The sequence below is a fragment of the Brassica oleracea genome, chromosome C4 (assembly GCF_000695525.1).
Source record: "Brassica oleracea var. oleracea cultivar TO1000 chromosome C4, BOL, whole genome shotgun sequence".
Lineage (NCBI taxonomy): Eukaryota > Viridiplantae > Streptophyta > Magnoliopsida > Brassicales > Brassicaceae > Brassica > Brassica oleracea.
The window spans coordinates 40,352,977-40,363,542 of record NC_027751.1 but is presented as its reverse complement, the minus strand read 5'-3'; the positions used below and the strand labels follow the sequence as shown (position 1 = coordinate 40,363,542).

The following is a 10,566-nucleotide window of genomic DNA, read 5'->3' as shown; positions in this document are numbered from 1 at the left end:
GCAATTGAAAAAAAAACTTCAAGATTTAATTATATACAGACGACTTATAATTCAGTCGTCCACGAGATGACTGAAATGTAAGTCGTCCAGGATTTACGAGGTTTGACCAGAATCTCAGAAAAAAATCCTGGACGACTTACTTGTAAGTTGTCTCGTGGACGACTGAAGTTTAAGTCGTCTGTGTATAATTAAATTTTGAAGTTTTTTTTTCAATTGCAAAACTAACCTATGACGACTTAACTGTAAGTCGTTTACTTTTAAAAAAATATTATTATTTTAATTTTTGCCAGACGACTGAAATGTAAGTCGTCTGGGGAAGTCAAACTTCTGTAATTATCCAGTCAAATGCAAAACTAACCTATGACGACTGAAATGTAAGTCGTCTAGGTTCTTTGGAAATTTTTTTGAAACCAAACAAAAACAGACGACTTAACTTTCAGTCGTCTTAGGTTACAGATTTCAAAGTCAATTGCAAAAATAACCTCTGCGTTGACCAGACTACTTCCAGGTAAGTTGTCTACAGCCAGACGACTTCCCAAGTAAGTCGTCTGACGAACAGATCTGGAAAAAAACTCGATGTCATACCTTAAATTGGTGAGATAAGTTCCTTAGCATACATAAGGCTTCTCCAAGCACACAGAATCACAAACGAAAGTAACCCACCCAGAATCGTTAGCTTCTATGACTCTATGAACCATAAAAAATTTAGAATCAAAATCTTGGGTTTTTTTAGCTCATTGTGGAGAGAAAGTGAGAGATATGTTGTGTTTAGTTCACAAGAATGGAAAAAGAAGAAGGGTAAATCGATTTTGGGAGCATTAAGAGCTTCAAATTGGTTGTTCATGGTGGTTGTGGTATTGATGACAATGGCAATCTTGTAATTACTTGAAGATGATGAGGGTGAGAGAGTAAAAATGTCATTTTCGAAAAATAAAAGAAAAAAAAAATTGATGGTATTTTCGTAAATTATATGAACTTGTGGGGTGAATACGGCAAAACCAATTTTCAAAAAAAAAGGAGGTTAGTTTTGTGTTTGACTTTAAGTTATAGGTCAATTCTGCAAAAACCCCTTCATCATATATCGAATTTGCATCTCCCGAGTTTGATTATTTCATTATTTGCTTGGAAAGACTTGAAGCTAACATTTGACTTTGGGCTTGATTGCCGCAACATAAGCATACGCATTATGCTCCTTATTATCCAATCAATATTTTTTTAATAAACATTTACAAGAATTTAATATAATTAACGTATTTTATAGAATAATATCAAAAAATTATATTTCTATCCAAAAATTATATATATTTTTCAAAAATAAAAAATTAAACTTTATTATTTCAAAAATTTGAAAATATTTTATTTAAAAATAAATTATATTTTTTTAACAAACACATTTTAAAATTTAAAAAAACAAAGTTCAAAATTTTAATAAATAAAAAGTGAAATTTTTATTTTTTAAAATTAAAAAAATTAATACTTTTTCTAAAAGATAAATTTTTTTAAAAAAATCAATAAAATTATTTCACATTTAAAATATAATTAGATTAAATATAATTCGTTATTGTTAATAAAATAAAATAAAATTATTTATGAAAAATATAATATATCTATATTATTCAGAAATAAGCAAATTATATATCATATAAATTCAATTTTTTTTTAAAAAATAAAATTTTAAATTATTTTTCAATAAAATTATTTCACATTTAAAATATAATTAGACTAAATATAATTCATTATTGTTAATAAAATATTAAAAAATATTATACATATACATTATAAATATAATATATCTATGTTATTCAGAAATAAGCAAATTATATATCATATACTAATTTTACATGGTAATTTTATATATAAATCATTTATTGATCTACCAATCAATTTATTAATTGCATTTACGAGAGTATTAAGTATTACTTCTGTAGCATATTGCTACTGATTTGCCATCAGCTCTACCTATAATATACTTCATCTGTTTTACATTAAGTGTCACTTTAGATTTGTGCACACATATTAAGAAAATATTTAGTTTTTTTTGCATATTTTATATATAAAAACATCATTATCCATACACCTAGAAAAATAAACTGGAAAATAAAGTTAATAAATTCTGCATGGAAATGCTAAACCGAGAGTATTAAGTATTGATCTACTAATCACTTTATTAATTGCATTTACGAGAGTATTAAGTATTACTTCTGTAGCATATTGCTACTGATTTGCCATCAGCTCTACCTAAAATATACTTCATCTGTTTTATATTAAGTGTCACTTTAGATTTGTGCACACATATTAAGAAAATATTTAGTTTTTTGCATATTTTATATATAAAAACATCATTATCCATACACCTAGGAAAATAAACTGGAAAATAAAGTTAATAAATTCTGCATGGAAATGCTAAACCGACACTTATTTTACAACCAAAAAATTTTTCTACAATGATGCTTAATATGAAACGGAAGGAGTAAAATACTCACAAAAGACCATTTTAATTTGGACCGGGCTGGCTAGCCCATGGTCATCAGGCCCAATTGACATGTTCTTATCCATTTATTTACGAATCATATAAGACCATGATTAACCCAATCTCTTAACTGGGATTCTTACTTCCGGCTAAGAGACAGTTCTTAGTTTTTCTTAAATTTTAACTAGGAAAAACTAAGAACCGTCTCTTAAATAAGAGATATGAGAACCGTCTCTTAGCCGAAAAGTGTAAGAAAATAAAAAAAATGTCAAATCATGAATCAATAACTCAGCCTAAGAGACGGTTATTATATCTGTTATTTATATAATCAATAACCTTCGAAGAAGCTTTCTCCGAGGCCAATGTCTTCTTTCAGCTTTTCCGGAAATTATGCTATGGCTGAGACGGGTGTTTTCTGGGACTTAAATCAGTGTGAGATCCCTGTTGGCCTCAGTGCTAAAGATGTGATGAGTGTCATCAGGAAGAACCTTTTGGCCCTTGGTCATAAGGGCCAGGTCTCAGTCAGAGCTTATGGTGAGAAGAGGGATCATGACTTTTTCCTGGCAAGAATTGACTTCATTGAACTTCCCGCAGGTGATAAAAATGCAACGCACATGAAGATGATCAAAGACATTGTTTTGTGGGCATCTGAAAGGCCTGAACCATCAACGCTGATGCTAATCATGGGAGCGACCTCATTTGATTTCCTGGAAACTGTTGAACATTTGAAGAGAGATAAAAAATTCCTGTTTCTCTATGTACACCCACCCCCACCGATGGTGATTAGCATCAGCGTTGATGGTTCAGGCTGATGCTACTCTTGGTTAAAAGTTAAAAGTTAAAACTAAGGAGTCTCTTTGTTACACTATGGTGTGAACTCTGCGTACAAGCAAAACCTTCTTCTTATTCTAATATTTCGAAATTTCAAAAAAAAAAAAAGAACAACTTTGTCAGGATCACAATCCAAAACTAACAATAGAGTTTGAGAATTGTTATACCTCAATCATGAGAACACGCATGATGGGTCGATGAGGGAAATGACCAGGGAAGAAATCGTCATTGATAGTGATATTCTTAATACCTACAGCTAGCTGAAACACCATGTGTAAAACTCGATCACTCTATCCACCAGCAGAAAAGTAGCAGTGAGTCAGAGCTCGGAAGAGTAAGGAGTTGGACGTAGTAGCCATTGTCAAAGTAACAGTGAAGACTGTGTTTGAGAGAATGTGAGACAATGAAGCGGAGAAACGTGTCATTAGCGTGTAATCAGAGATAATAAATATTAAATATTTGATTTATAGTTAAAACAAAAGGCCTATTAGCTCAGTTGGTTAGAGCGTCGTGCTAATAACGCGAAGGTCACAGGTTCGATCCCTGTATAGGCCATTTTTTTTTCCTTATTTAGTTAATTACTTTTCTGATCAAATTATTATAGAGTATGAAATGGAGATTTTATTGATAATTTTATTAACGATCCAGAAAACTAACTAGTCAGATCTGTTTGTTACTGACCTTGGTACTGATGAACACGCCATACAATGGGAATTTACAGGGCAATTTTATTCTTAATTTCTTGTGTTTTCATCGACTCTTTTGGTGTTCAATTAATATTCAATGCTTGAGAGTCACGCAAAACTTGGAACAACAAGTACAAATATTAGGATTAGGCCTCCATGCATTCTCTCTCAACATCATACAAGCTAAATCATACACTCATAAAACTAAACTCTAAGTTATAAAGACCAAGCATAGAATCATACAAAGTATATGCATGAATGTTCTTCTCCCATTTGACTAATATTAAAAACTAATTGAATATTACCTGGATCCAAAACATTGGGTCAGGTTCATGAACATTTCAGCATTATTTTTAGATTATCTCGAACATGAGTTGTGGTGACATAGTTGACGTGTCAAGATGTCAACTACTTTGATGAAATTTATTAGTAACGGAGTAATATGAATTTAATGGGTCGTTTATTGGAGATGATTTATAGACTTCGATGTGTGTCTTTCAAGTTGAAACAACGTTCTTTAACAATTTTATTTTTATAGTAAAAATTTGGTGAGATTTTTTTTTTTTGCAATTTTTTTTGGTGAGATATTACCAATTAAAAATGTTCTAACATAAATCTAACTATATTAAATGATTATCAAAATTTACTTACTCATTGTTTTTACCAAATAAAAAATTGGTTAATGAGAAATGAGAATATTCATGCTTTTTCTTCTGATTTGGCATTTTTTAAACTATGATTTGACAAATTTGAGGACAATTTTGATAAGTAACAATCTTTTGAAGAATGCAGCAATTTCACCTCACTAGATACCTTTATAGTTTATAGACGTTAAAGTTTGCTTTGATGTTCATCTTAAATATTTGTTCTATCAAGTTCTCTGAAACACCTATTTAACACTCGCGTATAAAACACCTATTTCTAACTGCCATTTCATAGTCCTAGATCATATTGCCCTTGTTGGCTTTCTAGGTTATTTCCAACTTCACTTATGATTATCACAAATTCATCCTATTTGGTTTTGCAATTTCCAAAATCCTCCTTTCCTTTATATATAACATCAAATTCCTTAAAATAAATGGACTTTGTGGTCTTTTCAACCGGAATTATGACTAAACACTTGGTAAAATGGCTCCTAGTATTTCCAGCTTCACTTATGAACCTCTTGACGTTTGAATTCAGTACCTCATGCATGTGTCACACCAACATTCACATGGATAATATTTTTATTATTATAAGTATTTATAACCCATTCCTCTTTGCCTAGCCCGTACCTAGAACGTAAAGTCAATAGTGTCCACATAAAACTATAATAATCTAATAAGATGCTGTATATCATCAAATGCTCATGTATATTGGTCCTTTCAGTTAATGGTCCTTTCACCATTAATCTTTAAACTAGAATCTCACATATTTAAAGAGCCTTTTGTATTGGTCCTTTCGGTTAATGGTAAAATGGTTTGCAGGCAAGTTGGCTTTTCAAAGAATCTTAGAATCAACCGTTTAGTTATTGTGTTTGTTGTTCTGGCTTTTATAACCTTTTTGTAAATTAAATTAAGGAATCTTTATCAAATCTTAAATGTGGTATGAAATGGTCTAAAATCAAAGTAAATGTGAAAAACACGTACCTATAGTAATAACTCTCCAACTTCCATGTGACATAAGTATTTACTTCACCACTATCTTCAACCTTTATTATCAAAAATAATATATCTTGAAAATTTATAATAATATAAAATCATATAATTAGTTTGAGCTGTTTTCCAAAAATTGTTTTGTTTCCATACAAACCTAAAATTATATGATCAGGTCACTAAACACATTTTAAATATTCAAATCGTGGAAGCTTGCGATTGATTGGATGGTCCAAAAACTTTGAATTATTCCCCAAAATTGGGTTCATATATTGTGTGTTAAAACCTGGAATTAAAACATGTCTTAAACACAAGAACAACAAATATTTTATTTCTCCGACCGGCTAGGTCCAAAGCACATCTAGACATGGCAATCTCCTATTGGTTCACCTTCATGATTAATATAAAATTTGATGATGTGATGAATATTTCTTAAGTAATGTTTAGACGAATTCAATGAATACAGCCGTTATAAAAGCCGTTGCTTTTTCCTTTGTGTATTATAAAAATCTCACCTTTACAAAACTCAATTGCAGCCATAGATCTGTACTTCGATCCTCTCATGGAATCCAAGCCTCTCGGTCTAAACCAGCTCACACCATACCAAACATACCAGATTCAGAAGCAGCTCAACCATAGGCGCAGCACAACCTCAACCCTCTCTCCAAACCAAATCCTAATGAAGAAACTCTCACCTTCTTCCTCCAACTCCCAGAAGCTCTACAGAGGCGTAAGGCAAAGGCATTGGGGAAAATGGGTCGCTGAGATCCGTCTACCTAAAAGCCGGACCCGGCTCTGGCTCGGAACGTTTGGAACCGCCGAGGAAGCGGCCTTGGCTTATGACCAAGCCGCTTTTCAAATCCGTGGAGATATCGGAAAGCTTAACTTTCCAGACATCAAACACGAAGAGATCAATTCTCTCCCTTCCTCTGTTGATGCCAAGCTCCAAGCTATTTGTCATAGTTTGAGAAAAACAGAGGAGACTTGCTCTGTTTCGGATAAAACAGCAGACATATCCTCTGTTTCGAGTAAAACAGAGGATATATGCTCTGCTACGAATAAAGCAGAGCTTTTTTTGATAAAAACAGAGCATATGGAAATGAAATTCTCCGATGATTCACCAAGAAACGATAAGAACTCGTCGTGGGATGAGTCTAAGTTGGAATCTTCGTCTTCAGAACAGGGCATAACGTTCCTAGAATTCTCGGATTCTGAGTTAGACGAGATTGGGAGATTCGGGCTTGTGAAGTTTCCTTCGGTGGAGATCGACTGGGATGCGATTAGCAAATTGTCCGAATCATAATGCTTACTACGAAGTATTTTTCCTTTGTTGGTCGTTTAGTGTCTAGCTAATCTCCATGTGTTTTGGTTTAGCTTGGTAAGTTTTAAAGTCCTTGCCGTTTAACTAACCGTAGAAAATCTACTTATCCGAAAACAACAGTTGTGTAATTTTCTTTTGTTTTATACTTCATTCCTTTCAAAATGATGTCTTAAAGTTTTTTTTTTTTTTTTTTTAAACATACATTTACTGAGAAAACTAATTGTGTTTTCTGAATTTCGATTCGCTAAAAATGGTGAGAAATAGTTAATCATAAAAATAATTCATCTACTATAATTAAACTTTTAATGTGCGAAAACTCCAAAACATATATCTTTTGAAATTGAAAGAATATTATTTACTCCCTTTGTTCCGAAATACTTGAATTTTTGATTGAAGACGCAAGAATTAAAAAATCCACTTTTACTTTAAAAAGTAACACTAAAAATATAAATTAAAATTACTTTAACCAATCATCAAAAAATTATAAAGCATCATTGGTCAGTCCAATAAAACTAAAATTAATATAAAATATGAAAATATCGTCTATTTTGAAACATCAAAAACTTTCTAAAACATCATGTATTTTGAAACGGACGGAATATTATCTTTAAAAAATTCTTTGTGAGACATACTTGTAAGATTGATTCTTGATTTCTGTCTTCTTATATGTACATAATGGACTCCAATGAAACTAAGACCTATGAAGTCACTAAGTAAAATAAGTCGACATCATTCCCGTCTTCACAAACAATACTTGTTAATAGCAGTGATTGTGTATCTATTTGAGTTTTAAGGCGACTGTGTGGACTCTATTTTAATATTTGTGCTCCCTCTTATATGTATTCCTAGTATTTTAATTTTTAACTAGTTTTTACCACATTACATTGAACCAAAAATGGTGCATATTTACAATATCTTGTTGAGTTTTGTCTTTTTAACATTTAATGTACGGGATTGGCTGAGATGGTGATAATGATACTGTGATAAATGCGATGTCCAGTTATGACCATGGAAACTTATCATTTATGTTTTTCTTCCAGTTATGGTAAACTATAAATTGAGTACATGCTGCATTAGTGTTTGGAAAATATGTTTGAAAAAGAACAACCAATTATTAATCGGGTCTCTTATTAATCTCTTATATATTAATTGAAAAACATTAGAACATTTTAGGTAGTCATGTGTCATTAATAGAATACTTCTCAGAATTTTTAGAAAAATAGGTTGGTTCATCTAGATATATATTTATTAAACTATCAAATTGATTAATAATTATACATATAATATTTTTCATCTTTTCTTTAAATAAAAACTACATAATTACTTAATATGATTTCATATATATTATTTGAGGATCTTTTAAGAAATTAGAATCTAACTTCTGCTGGATTTGTTACAAATTTCCGAAAATTTAGCCCAAAAACGATTGGCCAATATTTAGCAGATCTTGAAAATATTGACTTTTACTTCTTTTTTAACCAAATTTTGACTGCAAATCGACCAAGAAAATCTACTTCCTCAATGATATCTTCTTTTTCCTTTTCCTTTTTTGGTCAATCAAGTTTAATAAGATACATATCTATGTTTCTTGTGGTTTGTGGAACTCGTTTGTAAGCAAGGGATGGAGTTTACTTGCTGATGAAGCATAAGGAGGTAGGTTACTGAATTTGGATGCGAGTTCAATTTTTGATAAGCTAAAGTTGATGGTTTGTGAGGACTGTGGAATCGATCGAAGCCTGGTCAATTTCGAAATGAGCTACTTACCCTTCTGATTTGATCAGTACCCTCGAGTCACTCCTGCTATCATCAACAATGACCGGAAAATTAAAAAAAAAATCTGACATATGTGAGGACCAAACCTTCCACGCGCTTGTGTGTGTATTCAAGCAGACATTGTACAAACATCAAGTGAGTTGCTAATAAACCCGAATTCATGCTCCCTTTACTACAGTGAGTTTCAGTGTTCTGGTTTGAACTTTTGATCAATGATACAACATAAGCAAGACCACATGTGTATCTCTTTATACCACATCATTAAACAATTTAAAAACCTTAAAAGCATAAACTCTTGTTTTGGATTAAAAATATTATTATTATTACAAACAGAAACAAACTGATTTTAGAATAGAATAATTAATTTTTACAAACGTAAAAAAATGGAAGCATAAGTTCTTTGTATTGGATTGAAAATCTTTCCATAATGCCAATCTCCTTGCGTTTGACGTCTACACACCTAGCAAACCTTGATCATAACCTGAAAGAGGAACAAAGAGACTTGGACAAAATGAGAGATTCAAAAGTCAAAAGCAAATGGATGGTGGCAATAAGGATTTGATCAGTGTAAGGTGCTGATCCACCCTTGCATGGTGACAACAAGGATTTGACCAACAAAAAAAAAACATAAATTCACAATAGCAGTACGCCCACTAACTATTGTAAACGCTCCCAAAGGAAGATATAAATTCTTACGGCTAAGAAGAAATTTGAACAAAATGGCAAGTCTCCGCTAGTCAATTTGTAGAGAAAGCCAAACCATCAACGATGGACACTAAGAGAAACTCTGACAAGTAATGCACTTGAAATAGGATCAAGAGCTACCTGAATTGGTCCGGACTCTCCCACACCTCCCTCTAAAACGCTACTAACGTCCAACACAGAATACACACGTCAAGATATGTGTTTAGACCGTAAATGACCTGACTTAATCATGATTATGTTCAAATTCGGGGAAGGCCCGATGGAGAGAGCTTATGGGAGTTAGTTATGAGCATCATGCAGCTAGTTTCATAGTCTAATCTGTTTGCAAGTTGAAACTCATTCGCTTAACTCACAGTAAATTAAAGTTTGACTTACCAATAAAAGACGTAGGAGTAGAGGAAAGAACAACTTCACAGTAAACATCTTTCGGCTTATTTACGACCATGAGACTTTTAAGATTGAAGAAACTCGATTTCACGATGCTTACATAGTTTTTTTGACTTTAATGTCTCGCGATCAAAGGCAGCGAAGCGGAAATAGGTTTGGATTTTTTTGATTCGTATCTTGTGGTTGGGGATATCTCCAGCTTCCATGATTTCGATTTTCGATGGAATTAATAAAGTAGGGTTTTGTGAATACTGAGTTTACTGAGAAAAAGAAGAAGACAAGATTTTGAGGAGAAAAAAAAAAAGGAAGATCTCAAAGTTATCATTGAACTGGAGTGAGCACAAGAGGAAGGCCGACGTGAGAGAGAAGTTGAAGAAAACATGACGAGAATCAAAGTTTAGGTTTTATTTGTATCTGTATGTATTTTTTTTTTAAAAATGCAAAAAAAACTAATTAAAACTAAAAATTTTGATAATAATTTTGATTAAGTGCTAAATGGGATTTTTTTTATTGGTATCTTGGGGTTGGGGATATCTCAAGCTTCCATGATTTCGATGAAATTAATAAAGTAGGGTTTTGTGAATACTGGGTTTACTGAGAAAAAGAAGAAGACAAGATTTTGAGGAGAAAAAATATTGAAGTTAAACTTGATTTTGGGCTATGCTTAATTATGGACCAATAAATTCTTATTGGACTAAACCCAAAATTAAGTTTAAATTCTAGAATCTTTCTAGAATTATCATCACCTCTTCAAATAGA

General features: G+C 31.9%; 2 protein-coding genes and 1 non-coding gene across 3 annotated transcripts; all 3 read left to right on the top strand.

Moving 5' to 3' along the window:
• The first annotated feature begins 2,832 nt into the window (after positions 1 to 2,832).
• On the top strand, positions 2,833 to 3,282 carry LOC106338888 (meiosis arrest female protein 1 homolog). Its single transcript, XM_013777758.1, has one exon. It carries the CDS (start codon positions 2,833 to 2,835, stop codon positions 3,280 to 3,282), a length of 450 nt encoding a protein of 149 aa, XP_013633212.1.
• A 500-nt stretch (positions 3,283 to 3,782) lies between these two features.
• Positions 3,783 to 3,856, top strand: TRNAI-AAU. Its single transcript has one exon. It is a non-coding gene; the product is annotated as a tRNA-Ile (tRNA).
• A 2,285-nt stretch (positions 3,857 to 6,141) lies between these two features.
• Positions 6,142 to 7,054, top strand: LOC106340906 (ethylene-responsive transcription factor ERF056). The gene has a single exon (XM_013779741.1). It carries the CDS (start codon positions 6,184 to 6,186, stop codon positions 6,922 to 6,924), a length of 741 nt encoding a protein of 246 aa, XP_013635195.1. The 5' UTR covers positions 6,142 to 6,183; the 3' UTR covers positions 6,925 to 7,054.
• Positions 7,055 to 10,566: the final 3,512 nt, after the last annotated feature.

Excerpts from the sequence above, each read along its gene's own strand:
- LOC106338888 (XM_013777758.1), top strand. The coding sequence starts at position 2,833 with ATGTCTTCTTTCAGCTTTTCCGGAAATTATGCTATGGCTGAGACGGGT.
- LOC106340906 (XM_013779741.1), top strand. The coding sequence starts at position 6,184 with ATGGAATCCAAGCCTCTCGGTCTAAACCAGCTCACACCATACCAAACA.